Genomic DNA, 27,263 nt, shown 5'->3' on the forward strand with positions numbered 1-27,263 from the left:
TGCTTATTAAATAAGCTCATCGAAGGGGAATAACATTTTTGATCAAATCCCTCTTCTGGGTCTCAGTCGAGGACCTCATTTATTTTACTTTCTCCAGTTATTTATATAATTTTATCCCTCATTATAGGCCAAGGCCATCTCAGTATCCCTTACATCCCTGCATTCCTTCCATCCCAGCATTCCTTACATTCCTGCAACCCTTAAATACGCTTTTTTTTTTTTTTTTTTTAACGTGGTGGAAATCTTCAGAAAGACACCTTCAGCCCCCCTGGGGAGGGGCCGAAGGTAGTGTGGGATTTTTACCCACTAAAACCACCACGGTGGCCTGCTCTAGGGCGGTAGGGAGGGTCCTCCGACCCTCCGCCATGTGCCCAACTCCGCCGACATCGGGGGCCACACCCGATGCCGCCACTCCTCGGGCCGCGCCCAGTGGAGACCGGAGCCCCAGCCCCGGGCCCCTACGGAGTTCCTTTACATCCCTGCATTCCTTTCATCCCTACATTCTTTTCGTCTCTACATTCTTTTCATCCCTACATTCCTTACATCGTTTCCTCCCTTACTTCCCTACATTCTTTTCATCTCTACATTCTTTTCATCCCTACATTCCTTACATCGTTTCCTCCCTTACTTCCCTATATTCTTTTCATCTCTACATTCTTTTTATCCCTACATTCCTTACATCGTTTCCTCCCTTACTTCCCTACATTCTTTTCATCCCTACATCCCATACATCTTTTCATCCCTTAAATCCCTACATTCTTATTATCCCTACTTTCCTTACATCGCTTCATCCCTTACATCCCTACATTCTTTCCACCCCTACATTCCTTTCATCCCTACATTCCTTTCATCCCTACATTCCTTACATCGCTTCATCCCTTACATCCCTACATTCCTTTCATCCCTACATTCTTTCCACCCCTACATTCCTTTCATCCCTACATTCCTTACATCGCTTCATCCCTTACATCCCTACATTCCGTACATCTCTTCATCCCTTAAATCCCTACATTCTTATCATGCCTACATTCTTTCCACCCCTACATTCCTTATATCTCTGCATCCCTTATAATAAATATATTATAAAGACTGCTTCGAGTAAAGGTAAGTTAATGCCTTTTTCGAAAAACAGCGCCCCCTAGCGGCAAAAATGTGAACTAAATTTTCGATGTCGAATCAGCGCCATCTGGTGGCGGAAAAAGGAACTAAATCATGCTTCGTTTCTGGCCCTCTGGCGGCAAAAATGCGAACTAAAATTTCGGTGTCGCGTCAGCGCCCTCTGGTGGCGAAAAAAGAAACTAAACCAGGCTCCATTTCTGGCCCTCTGGCGGCAAAAATGCGAACTAAAATTTCGACGTCGAATCAGCGCCCTCTGGTGGCGAAAAGCGGAACTAAATTTGTATAAAATCGCAGACTTATAGCCGCAAAAATTTCAACTCAATTTCAGGGAGGTACTGCGATGTATGGAATGCAGGAATATAAGTGATACAAGGATGTAAAGGATACAGGCATGTAAGGGATGCAGGGATGTTGGGATATAAAGAAGGCAGGAATGTGAGGAATGCAGCGATGTAAGGGATGTAGAGATGTGATGAATACTGAGATGTAAGGGTTGGTGGGATGTAAGGAATGCAGTGATATAAGGGTGCTGAGATATAGTGGAATCAGAGATATAAAGGGTGCAGACGGAAGTAATAAAATCAACACGTTTTTCCTGCCAAGGAGTTTATTCAATAAGCTAAGAAGATAATTACAGCAAATTAAATGAACGCAGAAAATAAAATAAGGGTATATGTATGTATTTAGGTCTGATCTATAGATCAGTGCTAAAACTACTCAACAAGTTACCGATTGATTTTTCGCAACATGGGACACTATCGCCCTCTGCCGGGAAGTAATTCAAGTTACTTACCGACTTAACATACAGTAGCCGGTAAATTAATCTTGTGGTTTCAACCATTCTTGTATAGATGACGCTAGGATCGAATTTTAAAAATAATTTATGGCGATTTTTTTTAAATACAAATTTGCCAAACAATTATTTGAATAATTTTTCAGTCTTTATTTCATAAAAAAGTAGAATCTAAAGGGGCCAAAAATTAAAAGAGACTCTGGTAAAAAAGGCACGACTGTCAAGCCAACCGTGCTCTCTAAATATAGATTTAACCTCACCTGTGGTGCATTGTTCATTATGAAGGCTTCATCTGGCAGCGGTGCTTGTAATTCTTCAAACTTGTAATAATCCTTTACAACATATCTTTCCTGTAACCAAAACTGAGTCTAGATCAGTTAAAACAAAATAGCTGATAATTCTGTTGGTTGAATTTAAATGACTTAAGAAAATAATTTTCGCTGAAACTATGATAAGAGGATAGTTTTTAATAATAAAAAATTGAATAATACTTCAAAGGTTGAAGTTTTACAATATTTGTTGTATTTTATAATGTAAAGTATTTGCTTTGTTTAATAACGCACATCTGTATGCACATAGAAGTTGTTCTGTATAACGGAAATGTTATCAGAAAACTATCTTTTCCAATTAGGCATGCTTCTATAAGTACCAAGAGTTTGAGTTAACAAGTATTACATGGTGTTACTATATAGCTAGTTGTAAATTATATTAGAAAAGTAATTTTCCTTACAATTATTGTTTTCAATAAGCTTATACAAAATTATTTATTTTATAATGTCATATAATGATTTATTTGCAACTCAATTTTGTAAACAAAGTGATTGCATAATAAATAAATTGTTAATTAAGTATTGATTACAATAGTAAAAGTGTAACATTCATAAAGTACTATTGGATGTATCATCAAGAACAATGACAAACACAGAAGCAGTTGAAAATATGACAATTTTAGAACCATTGAGATTGAGCCATACTAAACCATCCTTTACTGCTCAAGAATCAGCTATAGCTTCACGTCAAGACTTATGGCACAAATTCATTCTCTTTGGTATTGGACAATATAAAGCAAAGGAAGTATTAAGAGTAATCATTCTTGCTTGCGAACCTGAAATAATTCTGCCTGTTATGTACAAAGAAGAAGAACCAAATAAGAGTAATTTCATAGCAAAGTGTAACTCCAATGCTATAGAAAAGCTAGTGAAGCAAGGCTTATGTATAGCTTTGCCAAATGGACAAGAGTTGCGCATAGATATTGTGTTGGGATACTTAAATTCTCAGGATCTACAATTAAATCCAAACAGAGTGATAGCCCAAGCATTATATTATAGATACGAGCCAACTAAAAAGGTATTGAATCTTGATGATTTTGAGAATGAAAAATCACTAGGCTCTATATTTTGTCCTATATCTTTGCCTAAAGTATTGCACTTTGTTCTAAGATGTACTAAAATGGGAATTTTAAGTAACAATCGTGATTCAAAGTTACCTGTTAGAGAATTAAGTTTAAGATATAATAAAATCACAGCCATTGTTCTTCTTGAAAAATTCTTTAACTACCATTTAACAAAATTGGATCTAAGGCACAATCAAATTGGTGATGTGGAATATTTAAGGTATTTTAGTGAATTCAAAATAAGCGAACTTTGGTTGGATGGAAATCCATTATGTACAAAATACAATAAATGTCAGGACTATGTACAAGCAGTTAAAAATGTTTTTCCTCATTTACAAAAATTGGACGGAATTGTAATAGGTATGGAGCAAAAATTTGTCCCTAATATTCAGAGTACTTTTCTAAGAGATGGTACAAAAACTTGTCTCATCAAACAATTTGTAAAGCATTATTTCACATTGTATGATCAAAATGATAGACAAATAATGAATGGCTTATACGATAGAGATGCTCTTTATTCTATGACACTAGGACCTGTGTCAAATTATGTTCATAAACAGTTAACTAAAACGTTTGGGGCAAATAGGAATCTACTTAAATTTGTTGACTATGCCAAATGTCAAGACTTTTTATTACGTGGTCCAGAGAAAATTATATCAACATTTAGAAGTCAACCACCTACTATACATCATTTAAAAACATTTCAAGTAGATTTACTACATGAAGGGGAATTGCATCTTGCAATTTCTGTACAAGGATTATTTTCATTTAGAGAAGTTTCATGTCCACCAATGTTTTTCAATAGAACTTTCATTATCATGAAGAAAGAAGATGATGAATATTGTATTACTAACGATCAGTGTTATCTTGATGGAACACCTGCTAATAGTAATTCATCAGGAACACATAACAATGAAGTAAAATTTGAAACAAAAAGTGCACCAAAATTTGTTCCAACTGTTTTTAGTGTTTCTGAGAAGGATCAGTTACTTACGTTTCTACATGAACTGACTACAATGAACATGAAATATTGTCACCAATACCTTGAAGATGCCAATTGGGATATAAGAACTGCTATCACAACGTTCATGAACATGTACACAGTTAACAATGTACCTCCAGCAGCTTTTTTATGACTTGTTAGACGTACCTTAGTCTATTGTATATACTTATAATATTATTTATAATATGTTTGTAATACAATAAGAACATTTTGTAACCTCAGGTACAAATTTATGTATGTTCTAAATGTTATTTATAATTTGTTATTATAACAATTTCATCAGTATTTTTCTAACACTGATGACCTATTACCTGAAGAAAATAAAATAAGTAACATTTTTATGAGAAAAAATTTATTTTATTTTATTTTATACAAAATAAAAAATTACGATTTTTTTTATAGTATTAACAACCTTGCTGTGTATTTAACAGAGCAATGGTTTTATTTATATATGGTATAGTATTCACATTTGAATTTACTCCTAATTCAAATACCTTCTGCATCAATGGTAAAGCATGTTCTGAAACAACATAAGCATGTTTATTAATAATCAATAAATATATTATTAAAAAGAGCGGTAAGATAAACTCAAAAATGATAATAATTTACCTTGCATACATAATACAATTTCTGGTAACTTCTCCAAAGCTGACATTAGAATATCGGCTCTAGAACTATCCAAACACCTTTGAAATGCAGACAATATATTTGTATTTGATTCAGGACGATGTTTTAATGCTCTCGCTAATAATGTATGAGCAAGAGATCTTATATTACTTTGTGGGGAGACAAGTAACTCTGCTATATTGTCTGTTACTGATTCCAAAACTGAAGGCTTTCGAGACGATAAATGCTCGATTTCCTGGAGAGCACTAAATACATCTGAAACAAATACACGTTTATTGGATTGTAATATATTTATCAAAATTAAAATGTTTCTTATAATTATACCTTCGCCTTGCATTTTAGATAAAGTAGCTAACAACGATGGCCAATGTTGTGGGATAATGGGTTCCAATGGTGGAGGAGTAGGAGGAATCGTAATTAAAACCTCTTCAACATCTTCTCCTTCCTTTAACACTGGAATACTCGACACAAGCGTTCTAAGCGATACTAAATTTGGATAGTGTGCCTGTAATTCACTATATGTAAGTGTAAGCTAATGTCTAAAGTTTATCAAAAGAGATTAAAGCTGTTACTTACTGAAGAACCTGAGCGTGTTTCTGCAAATATTTCAATGCTCGTTGTGGATCATAAGAGATGTATCCCTGCAGTAGTGTAATAAACCGATTTAATAAAGGTATGAGATCCTTTACCGGTCCGTAATTCTGAAAATAAAATCGAATTACAAGTGTCGAGTTTTGTCAAACTTTATAATATACGAGTATCTCATGACATACTTGAAAACATTGAAAATAATTCTCAAGTGTGTCTTCCAAAGCAGTTTGATGTTCTTCGTTAAACAAATGTGGTTGTAACAGTTCTAACAGTCCCATTATTTGTACAAAAAGATTTAAATGATGGCCTGATCTAAACTGGCTAAAATCCAAATAACTTCTTCCCATTAACGATGATGCTAACATTGGAAGTTGTCGCAACACTAAAATAGGGTGCACAGCAGCCATTTTTCGAGCACACAATTCGAAATCCTGGGATTTCGAATTCCAGGACTTTTGTCTTGGTGTTGCTGCTAAAGCTGTCAACAATGAATGGCTCATGCAATCCAAAACAGAACCAGTCCATTTTGTAATCTTTGCTCCTCCGACAAACTTTTTAGTTTGAAAAGTGTCCAAGTAACATATCACTTTTGGTATCTTCATGTACATATGTAATAAAAACTGGTGTGCCATATCAGAATCTATGCTGAAAATTAAACACACAAATTTATATACAGAAGCATTTATCGAAGAGAAGAAATAACTCTGAAATAAACATACTCTGAATCATTCATCATACGTTCAGCCAAGTATTTTACAACACTAGATACTAAATGATCATCAGTGGAAACGCAATGTAACAATAAATCAAGACGAGAATCCATTCGAGCAACTGCGGCGTTCCTATTTTGACAATTGCATATGATAACAGCTTCTGCCACTAAATATGCCACCAATGTCAATAACTGTTTCTCGTGTAAAAGTAAAATATTTTCAGGCACATAATGCTTTGGCGTAAACTTGTCTCTGCCTTGCCAAAGTTTTGGATTACAAGTTAACGCCCATAGAAAATCTAAAACAGCCGTAGGATCATACCTATAAAAAGAATATTTTTCATTATTTTAATACAATATTCCTGAAATTTCAATTATTTTTTCACTTACCCCTCATCACATTTATCTAATAAATGTCCGATACATTTGTACAAAGTTGCCCAACTAGCTCTGTGTGTTAATAAAGTTAATAAATAAGGTCTAAACGAATGTGAGCTTACAATGTTGTTATCAACTTTCATTTGTATTTTCGTTTTTCCAAACAGAAGCTTCATTTGAAGAGTTGGGCATGTACCAATTAATTCCGGTTCTACAGATGCTAACCAATCAATTAATAAACCTGTCCGTGGTTTTAAAATACCCTCGTTGCTATCGTTTACTAATAATCTTGCCATTGCTTCAACAAGAACATCAGTTTTCTGTTGTTTCAAGCAAATATCTAATAACTTCCTTCCAACCGCTTCTAAATTTACAGGATCTGTACTTTCTAAGATAGAGCCAGGATCTCGATTTTGCATCAACATTGTTAATTCCATGCTTTTTGGTGTCTTAGTTAATTGAACATTTGCGAAGTCTCTTAAAATGGATAAAACTGGTGCTTTTATATCTCCGATCAGTTGTATTAAATTCAAACACATATTTCGTGTCAATTCGACCACTTGTTTTGAAGTAGATGATTTTTTTAAAGGTAACAATATTATCCGCATTAATGTACAAGAAAACTGTGGCATATGAACAAGTGAAGCTAAAAACTGTTTAACTTGCATTGAACTTAATACACTGTATATGTGTTGTATCGCCAAGACAACAGCTCCGCTTTCTTTTGCAGATTTTTGTAAATCTTTCGCTAAGGTTTTGTGCAATCGACGATACGCGTCTACTTTTTGATTCATAGGTATATTTTCGATAAATAATCTGTTGATCAAATGCGGCACGTCTGTCTTAACAGAACATTGTATGACAGACTGTTTTTGAACCATAACGCTAAGAGGCAGTGGTTCTTGTAAATGTCCAACAGTCACTGCATTTTCATCGGGTAACTGTGGCTCCAATAATTGTAAAACTTGTACAAAAACAAGCCCACCCGTGGCTCCTCTTCTATGTTGAACTTCAACTAATTGTGCCATGTAAGTTTTATCTAATACCGCCTCACCAACTGAACTCGGATCGATTTGCACGCCAGCATCTAAAGTATGAAGTAATTTAGTCATCGAGGGTACAGGAATACCGAAACTTTGAATAAAAAGAACCAACTGTTGTGGTTCCAAGTCCTTGAGAGCTGCATCTATTAAACGTGGCACATTACTCCTAATCATTCTTAACTTCAACCAGTCCGGTATGAGCAATGCTTCTTCGCTAGTGTCGACAAGAAAAGCTTTAGGTGGTTCTGAATTTAATGGAAACCACGTTTCTAATAGAACGTCGAACAGTTCATCGTCCTCGGAATTGTAAGTTAAGAGAATTATCATTGCGTGAACAACTAGAATATGCATTGTACATTCTTCTCCTGTACTCCATTGCACCAATATTTGATCCTGGCTCTCAGACCACGTGTACTCTTCCGCTCTCGGAGATCTAGCTTTTTCTAGGTAATTGCAAATAATTGCCATGAAAGCGTGTAAAGTTTGTTTAGCTTGGGAGTTGTCAATTTCTGGCTGTGGTAAAATAGCTGCTATTATTGTGCTTCGTTCAACCACTAATTGAGATATTTCGTTCGCTAAATCGGTCAACTCGGGTAAGTCATCTTCTGTAGTATGCGCAGCAAGATAGGATATATAAGCGTGTACAAGATCAGGATTGTTTTCAACTTGACAAGCTCCACGAAGCGCCGTGGAAACCAAAGATCGTACTGATAAAAAGTGAGGTATAGACGGTAACTTTCGAATAAGCCAGACCTCCCTAAAACAAATATCCATTAATTATACGTTTAAAGTAATATTATGACAGATAATTATTTGTAACATTACTTTTCATTTTCCCCGTCTATGTCCATAGGCTCTTCTTCGGTAGGTATAGACCCAAGAACCATTTTTAGGCCTGTAATCGCTTGAAGACGACTACCAGTTTGTTGGCTACTCAATCTTCTTAAGAAATATTCTAAAACCTCATAAGCATGTTGTCGGTCTTGTTCCGGGTCGGTCAACAACATCTGAAGATGAGCCAGTAACTGCTGTTGTCTTGGTTGTTTCTCCACGGTTTGAGCACTGGTTGATAATAAAAATTCGCAGAGGCATTGTACAGGTAATTGACTAAGAGATCCTTCACTGTTTTGCACAAGATCTGCTAACCAAGGCATACTTTGCGAAGAACTTTGTTGTTGCCTTTGTATTATATCTAACAAGAAATCTGGCTTGCGAGACCGACACAATAAGTGTCCCAACCTGTGGGACACATTTAAAGATTGTATTTGTTCCAATACCGCTGGAGGTGGTCTCCTAGCAATGCCAGTTGGTTCCATCGTCATCAGTTGTGACAATAACAAGCTATTCTGTTCCGATATTTGTATTCTCGTTGATGCAGCGGCTAAGTGTGATTCATATTCCAATATTTCCTGCTTTTCAATAGCTTCAACTTGCAATTCTTTCGAACGTTCTTGTTCTATGATTTCTGGTAAAGCCATCGTTGGTGGAGGATACGAGAAGTGACTGTAAAATAATATCGCATTAATATAATGAAACTTTTACATCGTACACATACCTTTAAATTTGCAAAAAATTTCAAACACACTTAGTAATACACATTTCCATAAGCGTTCGTAGAATGGGATATCGTTTCCATGCAACAGCACCAATAGTAGATGGATTGTGAGCAGCTAATATCAATAACATTATCCATCCTTTCCAATACAAATTCGATATTGCTAAAGTTGGTGGAACATAACTACGTAAAAGAAATAAATAATTAATATAAAAATATTAAATCAATTTTTAAGTATTATAAATATGTTTGAATACTTTGATGGTATGTTTATAGTTCCTGGAGGTTGATAAATACAAAGATTGAAAATTAATTCAATTATATTTAATTTATCCGCTTGTAATGTCGGAAAACTTTCTGTCGAATTAACTGCTGCTCGTCGTATTAATTGATCTACCAAATCTAAAGTTTCCGAATGCGTGATACCATTTTCCTTAAACACAAAATATTAAATTAGATATTTTAATATAAGACACGATAAATAAATTGGACACTTACTTTTGAATATCCAAGTAGCAACAGTTTCAACAATGTATTCTGTAATAGAGGAACATCAGAGATTAAACGAAGATAAAATACTCTATCAGATTCAGGAGGCCAATTGTCCAACTTATAGTACTGTTCTGGAGATTCAAGCAATAAAATTTTATGCAAAGCATGAAGGAGTTCATTTTTTCCAATAGAATACGTTTGAGGTGCTGAATTCTGCAACCATAATACAGCTTCGAATTGTATTGTTGCTACCATGTTCTGAAATTGATGTAACAAAGCAATGTCCTTTTTGTCGCCTCTTTGTGCTAATGCCGCGGCTTCTTTGACTTGAGGACTGATAGCCAGTAACATACACAAGCACAATAAATCGGCGATTGAAATGAAGACTCGTTCTTTAAATTCAAAATTAAGCAACTGTTGTGCTATATCTTGTCTTTCGGTCATTAACGTACGCGCAAAGATAAGTAAATTAATATCGTGTCGACAGACACGTACGATTTCTCGGAGCAAAGCGCGCAGAGGTCTCAGATAGTCTTCTCGATTCATCAACAAGTCTTGAAATATTTCCGCAAGTAATTTGGCCGCTTGTTCGGGTAATGTTTGAAACATCACACCCAACATTGGCATATTATTCGGATTTCGTGCATTCGATAATTCATTATAAATTGTATGCTTCAAGATAGTGGATAAGTTCTCTGGGTGTAAACCAATTAATTCTTTTACACCGTTTAGATATAAATTAATTACAGCTTTGGTCTTTAATCTCATTTTCACTAATTGACTAATAACTTCAACGTCCCTCTGAGTATGAGAAGTACAATTATAACAAATATAACTCAATAATTCTTGAGCTGGTCTCATCAATTTCGGATTATGTAACCACATTTCTAATCTTGGAACAGCAATATTTCTGATTTCTACGAAACCACAAGCTGAAGAAAGTAACTTTAAAAAATTCTTAGTAATTGACTCTGGTTGCCGCCTGTTCAACTGCTCTTTCACAGCTTCAAGAACAATTAATTCTATGTTCTCTATACAATGACCATATCTGGGAGTTACAGGAAATTCTATTTTCTCTTTCTCTCCAGAAAATTGTACAGATGATGATCCAGTGTCTTCGTCGTCAATCGTCGATGGACTATGACAGTCGCGTGGTGTTAAGACAGATAGTTCTGGTTGTAAGATGCTTTTTGGCGGATGCCGTGTGTTAAAACCTGTTAAAATATTATCCACAAAACCTTTGCATTCTTCATGATCAACCCATACCCTTTCACCTAAAGCATCCTCAATGTACAGCTATAAAAACAGAAAGAAAAAATACAAGTTAATTTTAAAGTAAAGGAATAAATATAAATAATTAAATATACGTATATATGAACAACCTTTACAAAAATATCTGGCCAATTTTTTTTATCACAAAATCCTTTCATTAACAGATTAGCTGCAAGTACAGGGACCAATGGGTTTCCTTTAGCTTTGTAATTATGTGCTTGATCCCTCTTTAGTAGTGATGATAGTGCATGTAGTATACAATCATTTGAAAAAATAGAAGGACGAATTTTTGCTAAATATAATAGTCCCATGTAAACCAATGTATCAGGTTTCCACTTTTGATTTTTAAGCGTTTTAATGGCACCACAGATAATTCCAATCACTTTATCACCTTCATCATTATCATTAGCTTCCAGAACCATTGGAACAAAGTCTGCTGGATCGCTATCTATGGCTACTAATTCCCAAGCTTCTGCACTTGAAAATGGTGGTCGTTGATGGGAAACATGTGTTGCAAGTTTAGGCTTCTTTTGTGGAATATACTGAAAACTCTGAAGTGATCCCGATGGTGCTTCCTTTTTTCTATCATTTCCTATATAATTTTTCATACAAATAAATCATAAAAAGTAACTTTGATAGAGTCTATTTAGTTTTCTCCAAATTTTCATTTAATTATGTATTAAAATAAGAATAATTTATTTACCAGAAGTTGAAGAACTACCACTTGGTTTAGAATGAATAACTCCTGGCCTTTTAACATCTGAGCTCTCACTACGTGAACTTTTGGATCCAAGTGCAAATAAATCAGGAGGATGCTGAGCAATTTTACTTTTTGCACCCCTACCAATTCCTGCCTTGCTGCGATCCATTATACTTGTGCTTCCTAAATGTACAAGTAATGAACAAATTTATTAACCACAGTATTTTTAATTTTTTATACAATATACAAGTATAGTAGATAACTTTAATAATAAGTTTATATTTTTTGTTCAGTATTTTAGAGTGTCATCAAATATTAAATTAGAATAGCGCTAACCTATTCAACATTTATAACACAAATTTTCAGAAAATGTTTGTCCGAAAAATGTTTCTAATATTATATACGATTAATAACATTAGATCGATAAATTAGTCAATTATAATTAAAAATGTACATATAACAATATTTCTCTGTCAACAAATTTATGCTTTATAAACAGAAAGTTATCATAGCAGACACCGCTATCGATTGCGCCTCTTGTAGATTCGATAGTATCGAAACGATCGAACAAAACGATTATTAATTTTAAATTATATACTTCAGTGACCACACTGCATATTTCAAAGGCTAAGACAGAAATGAATATCAATGTTATAAATAACTTTATTCCTTTCGTTTTCATTTCATTAATTAAAATTATACTTGTATACTTGTAAAATGTTATGTATTTTAAAGATTTTTATTAACTTTCCTAAATGTAAAATTGCCGCTATGAATAATTAAAACGCACGTTGACTAATGAAATAAATATGCATCCAATTTTGGAATACATAATCTTTGAGTATTCTTTTAACATAAACACCACCCAGTATTTTCAGTCTCAACACGTTCTTGCTTATTGCAACACATGTACATATGTATAAATAAACCAATCGCACTGCAAAGAATTTGAATTTAAATACAAGCTAAAGCAGTCGTCATTTCAAATGACAGTTGCAAGCCGTGGAAGTGGCGTGTAATGAGACTGGAAAGACGCAGAAATTAATATCAGGACAAAGCTACCTCGTTCTAAATTCTTATGCTGCTTCGTGATAAATATTTCCGAAAGAAAAATGTCGAACGGTATTAAAGTGGGGATTAAACTGAAACCTTTAACTAAACAGGAAAGAGATAAAAATTTATCAATAAAATGGATCGTACAGGAAAACTCTATTATTTCCCTGGATCCAGAAATAAAAAAACAGAGGAATAATGGATTTCAGTTTGGTACGTGTGAATAATTCATTTAAGGGAAAGTATTTTTATTTAAAATATAACCCTACTTATGGTTTTTATCACATGACATATTTTGTTACTATTTCCTAGTTTTCTTTTAAATTATAATTGGAGCATGCTCTTTGAAAGGAAAACAAACATAAACAACTCACATAAAATCAACTTATTAACTAACATTAGATGTTGTTAATTTTTAATATTATACTTACAGATTATATTTTTGATATGAATGCAAACAATTCCAGTGTGTTCAATAGTATTGTAAAACCTATTGTTGATGGTGCTATAGATGGTTTTGATGGAATAATATTTTTTTATGGTCAAAGTAATTCAGGTAAAACATATACCATGTTGGGTACTTCAGAAGAATCAGGAGTAATACCACATGTTATTGATTACATATTTCATGCTATTTCAAATATAAATGGACGTGAATTTTTGTTAAGGTTTGTATTATTAATACAAACAGAAATTATTGATCATTGATTTTATGAAAAAATATTCTTACCTTTCAGAACATCCTATTTAGAAATTTATGATGAAAAAATAAATGATCTTTTAAATGAAACAGAAACTGATTTAAAATTAGACAAAAATGACAGTGGGCAAATAGTCATTAATTGTAAAGAAGAAATTACAAACTCTCCAAATGATATGTTATCCATAATGGAAAAAGGAATAAACAATAAAAAGACAAAGACAACTAATAGGAATAAATATAATAGTAGTCATAACGTATTTCGAATTGTAAGATCGCATGAAATGTTTTATATTTTAAATATTCTATACCCTTGTACAATAAACCAACATCATTTTTAGACAATTGAAAGTCAAGAAATTGGAGGAGATTCAAAAGATCTTGTACAAGTATCACAATTAAACTTGGTAGACCTTACTGGTTTTGTTAAAATTCATCATAAAGATCTTACCGAGGAATGTCAGATTGATATATCATTTAATACTTTAAAATCACTAATTGTGCAGTTAACTGAAACACAAATTGCTCAGAAAAATACTGATTGTGATAACACCAGATTAACAGAATTGTTACAGCCATCATTAGATGGTAATGCTTTAATAGCATTAATATGTACTGTGACACCTGTTGCTTTAGATGAGACATACTATACTCTACTGTTAGTATACTAGTACTATGTTATTAATGTGTTTATTATTTTGTTTCTAACATTTTCTTCTTAATTATTAGACTTGCATCTCAAGCTAAGAACATTAAAAATGAGCCACAAAGAAACAAAGTTATATCTGCTACATCACTTCTAAGACATCATTCAAAACAATTAGCTGAACTTCAAATAGAGCTAAAAGTATGTATTATTAACTGTACTCTTATTTGAAGAATTACAATAATTTCTTGTATTAATTATATATTTTTTTGTTCAAATCTTGTTATTAGAAAATGAGGAATGGAAACTCTATAGAATTTGAAGAAGTAGAATCTAGTAATTTGCAAGAGAAAGATCACATTAATTACTTGTTTGAACAAATAAAATTATTAAAGAGTCAAATTATTTCTGGAAGTATAAAAAATTGCGAGGAATCATCTAAATATAAATCTAGAAGAATATCCAAACAGTATATACCTATATTTCATACTAAGATTGGTTTACCAACAATAAAAGAAATGTCACCTGAGAAACAATGCAGAAAAAGCATTAGGGAATCAGGCGATTTTACAAACAAAAGTAAATACATGTGTATCTGTGCAGTTCTTTTGTTGAAATTGTTGTTTGTGGTTCAATAACTCATCATTACTTTACAGACTTTGAATTACTTAAGTGTAAACCAGATCATGAAACCAAAGAAAACGGAAATAGTACCGAAGAAAAGTGCGTTGAATGTACAGAAAATGACTTTAGTATCGCATCTTCAAATAATAGTCCCTATGTAACACCTGAAAAGCAAGATTCTTCGGTACAGACCTTAAGGTAGGTGTTTATTAATAAAGTATAATATCATTGATGTATAATTTGAATTATTAATATATAATTCTGTATCAGTACACCAAAGAATGTTTTACGGAAATATATTTTCGATCTGACAAGAGATCTTACCGAACTTCGGGAATTTACAACCTTGGAGAAACAAGTGATACGCGAAGAAAATGATTGTTGCATACATGTAAGTGTAATTAATGTTTGTGCTTATGCATATTGGTATGTTCATTAATTCTATATAATGTTGTGTATTATTTAAGGGCCTGGAAGAACGTATAACTGAAGCTAATGGAATTACTGAGTTGTCTTCAAATTTGATTATGCAATTAGAAGAAGAGAAGGTTAAATTAACAGAAGATTTAGAATTAAAAATTCAGGAACTGGACGAAATAAAAAATGATATTCAGAGTCTGAGATTAGATATAGAGAAATTACAAAAAACTATTTATTTACTGACCAATGAAAATGTGGAATTGTCGACTAAATTAACAATTGAAAGAGAACGCTTTCAAAAAGTAATCGATGAACTTCATACACGTATTTCAAACATTATGGCTGAGAAAATGAATTTAGAAAATGGTTTAATGGTTTTGAACGAACAGTTACAACATGCTCATTCAAGAGCATCAGAAATATCTAATGATGAACAGCTAATTATTAAATATCAAACCCAAATAGATACGTTAAAAGCAGAAAACATTGAATTATCAACTATCATTGCAGAGAAAAGTAGAGAGCTCGAAACCGTTAAAGAAAGTAAATCGCTTTTATATGATCACGACTGTGTATACAAGGACAAATTTGCAATTCTTACAGAAGAGAACAGTAGTTTGGTTGCAGGCAATAACAAATTTTCTACGGACTTAATGGATAAGATTGAAGAAAATGACATGTTGAAAGAACAGTGTAATATTTTAAGAAACAAATTATCTGTAGCAAACAATATGAATTCTGATGAAGACGACGTAGACCAACTAAGATCAGAGAATAAACATTTGAAAGCCGAAATTGTAGAATTGAAAATGAGAATAACAATGTTAACGGATGAAAATACAAAGTTTTCAAATAATTTATTGGAGACTATGGAAGATCTTGAAAATTCACGACATGAAAAACAAAGTAATAACACATTACGTTTGTCCACTAAAAATAGTGTCACAAAAATAGACGACTCTACAATAGAAGTATTACAAGAGGAAAATGATGAAATATTGGCAAATAAAGTTGTAATATTGCAAGAGGAGATTAAACATCTAACTCGTTTGAATAAAAAGTTAAGTGATTTAAAGTTATCATCGTGCAGTCAGTGTGCGCATTTGAAAAATTTAAACGAGAATCGTAGAGCTTTAAAACTTGAAGCGACACTTTTAAATCACAAATTGGAAGACTTACAAAGAAAATTTAATCGCAAATGTGCCGATACCGAAGCATTAAAAGTTAAAGTTAATCAAGATCTGAATTTAAGTTTCGCCGATTCATCTTTCAATACTAGTTTTCCAGATGGAATGAATGTAAGTTTCGTAGAAGAAAAAGTTCAGCATTTAAATAACGAACTACAAGCATTAAAAGATGACCGAGACAAACTATCAATTTTATACAAAGAGAAATGTGACGAACTTGAAAAGCTCCACGATGAAGTAGTTGATATAAAGAATACAGACGACGGTTCTACACCAAAGAAGTCTGGGCTTAAAACTGAAAGTAGAATCGAAAAGATCCAAAAAAGTATCGACCAAGTCAAAGATGACATAGATGAATTAAAACAGAATAGTACGAACTTCAGTTCCGTACTGAATAAATTTAGGTCAGAAAAGGCAAAATTGTTGGACGAAATTAATACACTGAGGAATATTAACGAGGAATTACAGCAGAAGGTGTCTAATAATGAAATATCAGCAGTTACAGCTACAGAGAAGGCAGAGATTCTTGAAAATGAAGTGTTGAATATGAGTAAAGAAATTGAGCAGTTCTCTGTACAAGAGAAAACTATAAGAAGCGAAAAACTGATGCTAGAGGTAGAATTAGAAGATTTGAAAGCTGAAAGAGAAAGCAAAGATATTCTCATCACAGGATTGCATCGAACAATCGATGATTTGAATGAATCTATTTCATCATTGAAACAGGAGTTAGACTTGATGACTAATCAAAAGAACGAATTAAGCATTTCCACAGAAATGATTAAACGTAAATATGAAGATGAATTAGAGTCATTTAAAAAACAATATGAAGAATTGGAAAAAGAAAAGTCAGAAAGTACAGAAGCAGAGAAACGTGCGATATTGCGGGCAAAAGAATTAGAATCAGATGTAGAAAAGCTTCAAGCGGATTTGATAAAACAAGAAAGTCTGTGTAAAGAATTGCAAAGGAACATTTGTCAGCTAGAAAATCTTTTGAAAGAAAGTGAAAATGAAAAAGAAACCCTCAAGGAAAAGTTACAGATACTTGAAGTTCAATTAGTTGATTCTGAAAATAATTTAGTGGCAAAGTATAAAAATGAATTTGAAAGTATAACAGCAAAGTTTGAGGAATATACCAAAGAATCTGAAATTAAGTTAAACAAAATTAATGAAACGTTACACGAATATGCCTCAGAAAATGATAATTTAAAACAGAAACTTACAAAACTTGAGGATATTGAGTTACAGTTCAATGAAATAAACGATAAAGGAAAGAATATATTAAATAAAGAGAAAGTTTTGATTAACGATAATAAAAAATTGAAAGAAGAGTTGGATACCATTAGAGAATGTATGATCAAAGAATTGAAATCACTGAAACATAAAATAAATTCCACAGATATTTTAAACAAAACCGCGAACGAAATTTTCATAATGTTCCTTCAAGCAATTATGACAAAAGAGGAAGAGATAATTAAAACAATGAGAGAATCATTCGAAAAGGATAAACAACAGTTAGAAGATGAAAAACGACAAAGCGCGGATGCAGAGAAACGTATGATATTGTGGGTTAAAGAACTTGAAACAGAAACTGAAAAGTTACAAATGGATTTAACAAAACACGAAGCTTTATGCGCAGAACAACAAAGTAAAATTAATCATTTGGAACATCTTTTGGATGAAAATACCTACGAAAAAGACATACTTAAAGAAAAGATAGAAGCACTTGAAAATGATTTAGGCAATTTACAGACGGAACTAGATAAACAATCCAACGTGGATATTCAGCAAAAAGAAGAAGAAATTATCGTTGCCCAAAGAAGAGAAAGAAAGGTACAAGAAAGTTATAAGAAGAAAGAGATTGAACTTCTCTCTAAAATGAAATTTGAAAAAGAAATGTATGAGAAAAGAATAGAAGATCTTCTTTGCACCATAGAAAGCTATAAAACTAAAAGCATGGAATTAAAAAGTAATATTGAAGGTCTTGAGGCCAATGAAAAACAACTAAAGAATATCATAGATGCAAATTCTTCAGAATTAAAGTTGAACCATCAGAAAATAGATAAATTGAATCTTGATTTTGAACAACTTACAGAAGCCTACAATGAAGTGAATCGTGAAGTAGAACAAAAGACATCACAAATTGAAAACATTACAACTCTTTTGAAACATAAATGTGATATGTTATCCGAATATAAGAATAAGCTTGAAATTTTTATGCCAGATTATGAATTGTTGCAAAGTCAAGTTAAAGAGAGAAAGGAAAGTATAGAGCGATATAAAGAAGAGATAGAAAATCTGAAAATGGAAAAGGAGAAGCAAATTACAATAATTAAAGATAAATTAAATTCTGAGGAAATAAAGAATATTGGCTTGAATAAGCAATTAAACGAATTAAATAACAGAAACATAGCTTTGGTTGAGGAATTGGATAATCTGAAAGATAAATATGAAGAATTGCAACAGGCAAATACAAAATTAGAAAGAAAGATAAGGAACAGTACAAGTAAGTTGAAAGCTGAAGCAGAAATGGAGGAATTAAAAGACCTAAACAAAAGATTGCAGAATAATTTAGAAGGAGCAAGTAATCGTATAAATGAGATGCAGGATAGTAAAAATAAAATTTTGAAAGAATTAGTCAATTTGAAAGGACAATATGAATTACTGTCACGAGAAAATATTGAAATGAAGAAAACTCTATCATCGTACAAACAAAACATTCCGTATTTATCTGTAGAAGAATATGATGCTCTCCTTCAAGAGAAGAATAAAATTGCATTAGAATTAGAAGGTAAAAAATTGTTGCTAAACCAAAGAGACAGGGAGAACAAAGCATATGTAAGTCAGATAAAAGAGTTGACTGCTAAAAATAAAGATTTTAATAATCAGTTAGAAAAATATATTGCTATCATAAGTGAACGCGATACAGAAATTTCTAATTTAAAGGATAAACTGAATGTTAACCAAACAGAAAATAAATTGGCAAATGAATTAGAAGAAAAATTGAAACTTTTAGATGAAAGAAACAAGAAACTTGAGGATCAATTGCAATTGCATAATGAAAAAGTTTTACATGTATTGAGGAAAGAAAATTCCGAATTATACATTAAACTTAAGGAATACGAGAATAAACTAGATTTGAAAAGCAGTACCGGTAGTTCAAGATCAGTTAGTCCAGCCTTTGAGAATACTAGACGGAGACATAGCAGAAATGAGATGTTTAATCAAAGAAGACAATTAGAAATTGTTGACATAGATGTTAATGAAAATGAAGATACCTGTCAAATATTGAGGAAAAAAATTCAAGAATTGGAATTACAATTAGTATCAAAAGATGGTCAAATTGCAGCATTAGAAATTCAAATCCAAAGTGAATATTTCCCTTATCAGCAGAAATGTAAAGAACTTGAAGAAAATTTGTACACATATCGTAAACGAGTACGTATAAAAAACATATTTTTTATTTATATTCATTAAAATTAATTGCTAATTCTATTGTTTTTCATAGACAAGTGAACTTAATTCTGAATTAAGAAAACTTCGAAAGACCATAAATGATATTGATGTATGGGAATGCGACAGGTGTAGACGATGGCAAATTAATAAAAGAGAAAAGGCTTGTCAAACAACCTGTAACAATACATCACGATCTCTTAATAATGGAATAATAGATGTATGTAACAATGAAAGATACTGTAACAATTTAACTTAATATTAATTGTAATATTTGTTTTATAGGATCATGTTAAAATAACGAAACTGGAAAAGGAAAAGGCATTAATAAAAGATTTATGCCATTCACGATGTCGACGAATAAAAGAATTAGAAGATAAAGTAAGAGAATTAGAGGAACTTCAAGGTACATCAGCCTTAAAGCCTGTTGAATCTTTGCAAGAGAAACAGCATACTTCTTCGATGTACTTCAATAAATATTTTGACTTGGAGAAGAATGTGAAACCGTGAGAAACACATTTCTTGAAACATATTTGGCTTAAAACTGTGCTATCAAGATTAAGTTTCTTTGCAATGGCCTTTAACTGCTGGAATGCAATTAACTATTAGCATGAAAGCTTTTCTAAAGTATATCTTCATTAATGTGTGCAATGCATGGCACTGGTATTTAATGCTATTAGGTTTAGTTGTAAATTTACATTTATTTATTTTTTACAGACAATATTCAAATGACATAATCTACATTTTATTTGTAGAAATATCTTTATATTAATTGTTTACATATTTTGCACCAATTTCACTTTATTTTCATATGCACGTTATACATATAGTATAAGGTTTGCATGTTCAGTCTATTATCACATTTTTGTTCTTACTTTATTTTCTGCTTTATTTTCTGAAGGTCGAATTTCTGACTTTACATATTGTGATTTATTGTTTTCTGCAGAGAGATGAAAGAAAACATTCCAACGACGTTAATAGAACTTACAAATCTTTCAAATTATAGACGAAGCATATGGAATAAATATTGAAGATGTCTTCCAGATTCTTAAAACGAAAAGTATTATTAAATGCAAAAGAACTACTGTTCAAGTATTACATTCATTCCTTCTGTTCTTGAAATAATGTAAATAGTTATAGAATTAAGGTATTTATATTGAAGGCATTATATTTTTGTATTTTCTTAAAAATAGTGTAAATAACAATGAAACCGATTTTTATATACATATTACGACGTTAAAGGTGGCTAAATAGGTGTTGTATTTTCATGCCATCTTTATATATAATCTGTGATTCAGAAAAATATTCATAATATAATTGTATAAATAGTAATACATATAAAATGTGCCATACATTCATTCCTCTTTTCAGATCTTGATTAAAAAGCAACAGTAAAAGAAAAGATGAATTTATTTGTTATAATATAAATGAAAATTTGTTTAAAAATAAAAATTGTGTACTTAGAATTAATTGTTAGTACCTTCGACACGCGTATTCTGTGAATTAAATTTGTAAAAATGTCTTCATATGGATAATAAAATATTTCAATTTTATGTTCGAAATATTGAAAAAATGTATGTTTGTAACACCTGCCTAAACTAGTTATATTTTCTTACTTCCTACACTGATGATATCGAAATGTTTCGATATATCGTATTTAGTTACATTCCCTAGTGCTTTCGATAAACATGTATATATATACTTGATGTCATGAGAGTCCATAACTAAGCGCGCAGGTTGGAAGATGGTGGGGGAACGCAGTGATGGTGGGGGAAAGCGATCCGCCAATCACTTTCCACTTCCGCTGGAAGTATCGCCAATCGCTTTCCACTTCCGCTGGAAGTATCGCCAATCAGAGCGACAATGTGCAGAAAAGAACGAAAACTGGTCTTTTCGCAGTTATGGACTTTCGTGACATCAAGTATATATATATATACAACTTTTAAACTGTTTTGAACTGTCAACCGGTGTAGAGAAGCAAAAATATTAAATGTGTTGATTCGAAAACAATTAGTTTAACAAATTTAATTTTTGATATATTTTGCATAGTTTATAATACATTTTTATAATTTCATCTTTTAATTTGCTCCGACTTAAAGGTATATGCGTATTCGCATTCAAAATATGTAAACATTTTACTTCCAAATGCTGAATAAAAAATTAATTCTTTTATATATATGTATATGTTTTTACACTTCTCTGTTTTATAAATTTGAGTAGTTTTAGTTATTTTGTAGTCACATAATGTTTCTATAATGCATAAAGGAAAACCTTTTATTATAATATGATTTTAAAAATGTTGAAAAAAATAATTTTGTATATGTGTGTGTGCATGCAGACATACACATATATGCAGATAGATTAAAGAAACGTTTATAATTTGAAAAACATATAGTTGGTACATATACATGTTTCAACAAATTGAATGTTTCATATGTATTAAAATTACTTTATATTACATACTATTCAAAAATGGACTTAGAAGCAACAATAGTTGAACGTTTACAAAAGTTGAGACAATGGCAATCAGAACAACAAAAACAATTATTGAAACAGCAACAGATACAAAGAGAGATGTTAACTCAAAAACAGGACAGTATATATAAAGCACTTGAGTTATCAATACAGGAACTTGATCTTAATGAAGATGTATTAAGTACAAATAATTCAAATATTGATACTGATAATAAAAATATTGAAAATCAAATTTTACAACAAGAATCTCCTATAGAAGAATTAACTGAAAATTTAGTTATTACTGATAGTCATTTGAAAGAACATTTAAAAGATAAAATAATGTCTAACACAAAGAATGATATAAAGCTAATAATAACTTCTCCAGAACAAGAAATACAAAGTGGGCAAGTTATTATAGATGGAATAGCACCACTACCATCCGATAAATCAGTAATTACTCATGTTTGTATTGATGATTTACCAATTCCTTCTCCAAAAAAAGATTTTCATACACTACTTGAAGAAAAATTGAAAGATTGTGATAATGTACTTTGTGAAAAAGTTAATACTAATCCAGGAAAAAAGGTGAAAAAACCATTTCTCAAGAAAGGAGAAGGTTTATCCAGATTTAGATTAAATCTTCCTACTATGAAACCAAGATCACGCAGTGTTTCTGTATCTAATAGTATGCAGTCTAATTCTAAGCCTTCTAAGAATGAAAGCAAAAGTAATAATATTGCTCAATCTTCAAGAACAACATTGTCAAAAAATACACATTGTACAAATTCAGCTCGGAAGCATTTATCTCTAAAAAACATTCCATTGCCAAAACAGAAACTTCGTTGCAAATCAGAATCCAATACTTCAGATATACCATTAGAGAAATATATAAATGAAGTTAAGAATAAAATTGAATTAAATACTTCAGATTTTCAGTGTGGTGCACAGGAGGAATCAGAAGAAGTAAGAATATTTGAATTATTAGAAGAGAAAGCAGAAAATTCTAGTTTCTGTTCTACATCCAGTGCAGTCATTGCATTTCTGCAACAGTCAACGCCATTTAAAATAAAAAAAGGTAAATACAAAATGGATAATGACACAGTTAATGGAGGACAAGAAATTAGTCCCTTAATTAAAAATTGTATTGAGCAATCAGTCTTAAAATCCAACCAAGCTTACAAATATAGAATGTTTAATAAAAATACTGATTCTTATTGTGATTTGATTCCTTTTATAAATAAAAAAATAATACAAAATAATATGCAAAATACTAGTGAAAATAATAAGACAGGAACAGTTCATGATACTGAAAATAATAATGACTCAGATGTTAGTCTTCATGTCAGATTTTCTGAATACAATGAATATAAGACTATTGAATTAACAGATACATCTAGTATATCAACTGAGTCATTAGTAACAGGAGACTTCTCAGATGACAAAGTTTGGAGTGATTCTTCAACTCTAGAAACATCTAATATAGAAAACTTATCAGAGATTTTAGAAGCTCCTATAATTACAAAAAGTACAATACAAGATAATAATTATAAATCTAAATCAGAACACTATAATATTCAGGAAAAAGTAAATTGTGAAACAAATTTCCATCAGAGTATTTTTCATAAAGATGAGTCAGAATTTTCCAATCAATCTTCTGATGATGAACAAAGTACCCTACATAATTGTAGCCAAAATAATTCAGTATTAGAGGAAATTGATACATCTAATGACACTGAACAATCAAAAAGATGTATGGACCAACGTGATAATAGAAAGAAAATAGACAAATATGTAGACAATTACAATGGTAAAGAAGTAATTGAAGTTAAAGGAACTAAGGAAAATTTACAAGAAACAAATGAAACTATTTTTTCATCAGAACTTCTAAGAAGTCGTTTGTTGGAATTAGAGCAAGAAATCAATATATTTCGTAAGGAAAATGCAGCTCTATCTTTACAACGGAAAAAGTTACAAGAAGATCATAGAAACATACACAAAGAATATACGGAAAAAGAAAAAAATTTCGAGGAAAATAGAATACAAATTGAAAATCGTTTACAAGATGAGAGAAAAAAGCTAGCGCGTGAAAAAGCCGCACTAGAAAGTAGACTTAGGGATTCACAAGAAAAAGCTCAACAAAGTAAATTAGAAAGACAGGAAATACAATATTTAAAAGAAGAAATAGAAAAATTAAGAGAAGAAATACACGTAAAAGAAAGTAGATGGAATGCAGCACAATCTAGACAAAAATGTCAAATGAGAATATTAAAAATGGAAAATTCAAAACTAAAGCAGGAAGTTGAGAGATTACAAAATTTGAAGAAAGGTAACAATAAAAATAAAGGGAGACCTGGAACCTTTTCTAATACTAGGGCAATTCATCAAATTAACAAACAACTTAATATGCAGCTCCAGGAGTCTAAAAAAATTAGTGACACTTCATCAGATAATAGCGCTGGAAAATCAGTAGAATCAATAAATAAGACAGAAAATATGATAGGTGCTAAAAATATAGAAGATAATGAATATAATTCCAATAACAGCAAAGATGTTATGAATAAAAAACTACAAAAAGATCAGACCACTATGATAAATATTGCAAAGAAACGTAGTTTATATGAGAATTTAATTAAAGAAGCAACATCGGACATGACCGACTTTCATGAACAATCTAGAACTTCTGAAAACTTGAGTCAACTTAAATCGGATTTAAACATTAAGTTTAAAAAATTAGATACCATAACAAATGATGAAGAAAACAACTATGAACAATTTTATAAAGAATCTAATTCAGCTTTTAATCATAGTAACTCTAATGATAAGATACAGTCACAAGTACAAAATGATTATATACATATTATATCTCCTACAAAAGCTTGCACAGAAAATTACAATGAAGAACCAAAGTCAGGATCATCGAACGAATCATTTAATAATGCACATGCGGAAAATACAATGTTATGTAGCCAAGATAATGCTAATAAGCAACATATAAAACAAATTGAACGCGCAGATGGTTCAATAGAATATCAGTTTCCAAATGGAAATGTTAAAAAGGTTTTTCCTGATCAAGGTTTGACTAGATTGATATATTATAATGGAGACATTCGTGAAACTAATAAAGACGGAAAGATAAAATATTTTTATGCATCCACTCGAACGTGGCACACAACAATGCCAGATGGTTTAGAAATTTTAGAATTTTCTGAGTAAGTCAATACTTGATTATCAGTTTTATAAATGATTATCCATTATATATCAAATGCAATTTTTCCTGTTCTATAGCGGTCAAGTAGAAAGACGATCACACAGTGGAGCAGTAGAAGTTTTATTTCCAGATGGTTCAGTAAGAATGTTAGAAGTAGATGGTACTGAAAGATGGACATTACCAGATGGAACATTAATTCGAATTCTTACTAATGGGGAAAAGGTTCTTACTTTACCAAATGGACAGCAAGAAATACATACTAAAACTCATAAGGTAAATAAAAATCATCATGAACATACAATGCAATAAGTAAATTAAGAAAAACATACATCGACATAATTCATACGATTTTTTAGAGACGAGAATATCCTGATGGTACTACTAAATTTATTTACCCTGATGGTACCCAGGAAACAAGATATTCAAATGGTAGAATACGTCTTAAAGATAAGGATGGTAATCTTTTAATGGATTCATATCAGTAAAGGCTGTAAATAATCGTGTAATTGAAGTTAATATTTAATAAGATAATGAAACTTGATTCAAAATCATATATTTTTTTATGAATTTTAACATAAGGGTTAAAAATGATCGGATGTAAGTAACATTTAAGTTTGAAATAAATTAAAATAAACGAAAATTGGATTGTATGACGGTATAATATTATTAAGGTGATGCGAGCGTCGAGGCTGAACTTCGAATAAATCTTTTTATAGTAGCTCTTAGCTTGATATCGCTTTCTAAAAGTTATCTTTAGAAAACGATATCAATTACCAGGTCACACCACGTGGAGGTGGCTACGTTAGTGACCCACCCTAAAATCATAAGAACGTGAAACCATTCAAAACAGACAACAAAATAAAAATTTAAGCAATACAATCTTGAAATAGAAAATAAAATTAACATCCTAATATCAGAAACAATTGAGAAAATAATAATAATTTAACAATAAAATGCTGTAACGGAAAACATAATTATTAGGATTAGATATACAATAACGTGAAACCATTCAAAATAGACAAAATAAAATAAAAATTTAAACAATACAATCTTGAAATAGAAAATAAAATTAACATCCTAATATCAGAAACAATTGAGAAAATAACAATTCAACAATAAAATGCTGAAATAGAAAATAAAATTAACATCCTAATATCAGAAACAATTGAGAAAATAATAATTTAACAATAAAATGCTGAAATAGAAAATATAATTAACATCATAATTTCTGTAACAATTAACAAAATAACAATTCAACAATAAAATGCTGAAATAGAAAATAAAATCAACATCATAATATCAGAAACAATTGAGAAAATAACAATTCAACAATAAAATGCTGAAATAGAAAATATAATTAACATCATAATTTCAGTAACAATTAAAAACTAATTCAACAATAAAATGCTGAAATAGAAAATATAATTAACATCATAATTTCGATTACAATTGAAATGAAAAATGCCGACAACAGAAAATATAATTACCATTACAATTTCAGAGTATGTTTTAAATAAATAGAACATAATTAAAATAAAAACATGAAATATAATTGATGTGCAAATCAATAAGAAAAGAATAGTTTATTTCAATAAAGCAATAAACGAAAAAGAAATAGGGGGAATAAAATCGCGAGTTGACCATTCAACGAGCTGGGTATTGAACTCGTAAAATGTCGAGTTCAATACGTCCTGGACGGTATTATTCATACCGTTCAAGGAAAAACACAACAAATGAAAAAACAAATTAGCGAGCATAGTGACAGAATGACTGTCCATCCGAAGATGGAGAGCCATTAGTAGTTCCCCTCTTCTGGGCAAATTTTGCCGGGGCTCTTCAG

The 27,263-nt window shown here is 31.3% G+C and overlaps 4 protein-coding genes across 7 annotated transcripts; 3 read left to right on the plus strand and 1 right to left on the minus strand.

Moving 5' to 3' along the window:
• The first annotated feature begins 1,983 nt into the window (after positions 1 to 1,983).
• On the plus strand, positions 1,984 to 5,416 carry LOC117609113 (nuclear RNA export factor 2). Its single transcript, XM_034335012.2, has 2 exons — positions 1,984 to 4,530; positions 5,278 to 5,416. The coding sequence occupies exon 1, from the start codon at positions 2,825 to 2,827 to the stop codon at positions 4,439 to 4,441; it is 1,617 nt and encodes a 538-aa protein (XP_034190903.1). The 5' UTR covers positions 1,984 to 2,824; the 3' UTR covers positions 4,442 to 4,530; positions 5,278 to 5,416.
• Positions 4,673 to 12,380, minus strand: IntS1 (integrator complex subunit 1). Of its 2 annotated transcripts, XM_034335009.2 has the most exons (14): positions 12,015 to 12,379; positions 11,682 to 11,861; positions 11,089 to 11,570; positions 9,713 to 11,002; positions 9,472 to 9,647; positions 9,245 to 9,397; positions 8,485 to 9,162; positions 6,629 to 8,416; positions 6,246 to 6,560; positions 5,709 to 6,171; positions 5,512 to 5,636; positions 5,260 to 5,450; positions 4,918 to 5,190; positions 4,673 to 4,828 (listed from the first exon to the last, which is right to left on the minus strand). In XM_034335009.2, exons 2-14 carry the CDS (start codon positions 11,845 to 11,847, stop codon positions 4,713 to 4,715), a joined length of 6,216 nt encoding a protein of 2,071 aa, XP_034190900.1. In that variant the 5' UTR covers positions 11,848 to 11,861; positions 12,015 to 12,379; the 3' UTR covers positions 4,673 to 4,712. The 2 variants fall into 2 exon arrangements, with proteins under 2 accessions (XP_034190900.1, XP_034190902.1); XM_034335011.2 differs by lacking the exons at positions 4,673 to 4,828; positions 4,918 to 5,190 and having other exon boundaries at positions 5,299 to 5,440; positions 12,015 to 12,380.
• Positions 12,381 to 12,547: 167 nt separating this feature from the next.
• Positions 12,548 to 21,263, plus strand: LOC117609111 (uncharacterized). 2 transcript variants are annotated; one of them, XR_004582509.2, is made up of 13 exons: positions 12,548 to 12,944; positions 13,165 to 13,399; positions 13,469 to 13,700; positions 13,773 to 14,089; positions 14,161 to 14,278; positions 14,368 to 14,656; positions 14,734 to 14,899; positions 14,972 to 15,092; positions 15,169 to 19,743; positions 19,814 to 19,978; positions 20,044 to 20,264; positions 20,705 to 20,905; positions 21,130 to 21,263. XR_004582509.2 is itself a non-coding variant. In XM_034335008.2 (12 exons), the coding sequence occupies exons 1-12, from the start codon at positions 12,791 to 12,793 to the stop codon at positions 20,787 to 20,789; spliced, it is 6,678 nt and encodes a 2,225-aa protein (XP_034190899.2). In that variant the 5' UTR covers positions 12,548 to 12,790; the 3' UTR covers positions 20,790 to 21,263. The 2 variants fall into 2 exon arrangements, 1 of the variants encoding a protein (XP_034190899.2); XM_034335008.2 differs by having other exon boundaries at positions 20,705 to 21,263.
• A 453-nt stretch (positions 21,264 to 21,716) lies between these two features.
• On the plus strand, positions 21,717 to 26,330 carry Sas-4 (spindle assembly abnormal 4). Of its 2 annotated transcripts, XM_034335176.2 has the most exons (4): positions 21,717 to 21,857; positions 22,241 to 25,424; positions 25,501 to 25,696; positions 25,780 to 26,330. In XM_034335176.2, exons 2-4 carry the CDS (start codon positions 22,333 to 22,335, stop codon positions 25,906 to 25,908), a joined length of 3,417 nt encoding a protein of 1,138 aa, XP_034191067.2. In that variant the 5' UTR covers positions 21,717 to 21,857; positions 22,241 to 22,332; the 3' UTR covers positions 25,909 to 26,330. The 2 variants fall into 2 exon arrangements, with proteins under 2 accessions (XP_034191067.2, XP_034191065.2); XM_034335174.2 differs by lacking the exon at positions 21,717 to 21,857 and having other exon boundaries at positions 21,981 to 25,424.
• Positions 26,331 to 27,263: the final 933 nt, after the last annotated feature.

This window comes from Osmia lignaria, chromosome 14 (assembly GCF_051020975.1).
Source record: "Osmia lignaria lignaria isolate PbOS001 chromosome 14, iyOsmLign1, whole genome shotgun sequence".
Taxonomy (NCBI): domain Eukaryota; kingdom Metazoa; phylum Arthropoda; class Insecta; order Hymenoptera; family Megachilidae; genus Osmia; species Osmia lignaria.

Bases quoted from the DNA above. Each gene is read 5' to 3' on its own strand.
- LOC117609113 (XM_034335012.2), top strand. From the start codon at position 2,825: ATGACAAACACAGAAGCAGTTGAAAATATGACAATTTTAGAACCATTG.
- IntS1 (XM_034335009.2), bottom strand. From the start codon at position 11,847: ATGGATCGCAGCAAGGCAGGAATTGGTAGGGGTGCAAAAAGTAAAATT. The intron at 9,648-9,712 runs GTAAGTGTCCAA...TTTGTGTTTAAG, and splicing joins TGCTACTTGGATATTCAAAA to GAAAATGGTATCACGCATTC. The intron at 6,561-6,628 runs GTAAGTGAAAAA...TTCTTTTTATAG, and splicing joins TTAGATAAATGTGATGAGGG to GTATGATCCTACGGCTGTTT.
- LOC117609111 (XM_034335008.2), top strand. From the start codon at position 12,791: ATGTCGAACGGTATTAAAGTGGGGATTAAACTGAAACCTTTAACTAAA. The intron at 13,701-13,772 runs GTAAGATCGCAT...CATCATTTTTAG, and splicing joins GTCATAACGTATTTCGAATT to ACAATTGAAAGTCAAGAAAT. The intron at 14,090-14,160 runs GTTAGTATACTA...CTTAATTATTAG, and splicing joins GAGACATACTATACTCTACT to ACTTGCATCTCAAGCTAAGA.
- Sas-4 (XM_034335174.2), top strand. From the start codon at position 22,231: ATGGACTTAGAAGCAACAATAGTTGAACGTTTACAAAAGTTGAGACAA. The intron at 25,425-25,500 runs GTAAGTCAATAC...CCTGTTCTATAG, and splicing joins GAAATTTTAGAATTTTCTGA to CGGTCAAGTAGAAAGACGAT. The intron at 25,697-25,779 runs GTAAATAAAAAT...ACGATTTTTTAG, and splicing joins TACATACTAAAACTCATAAG to AGACGAGAATATCCTGATGG.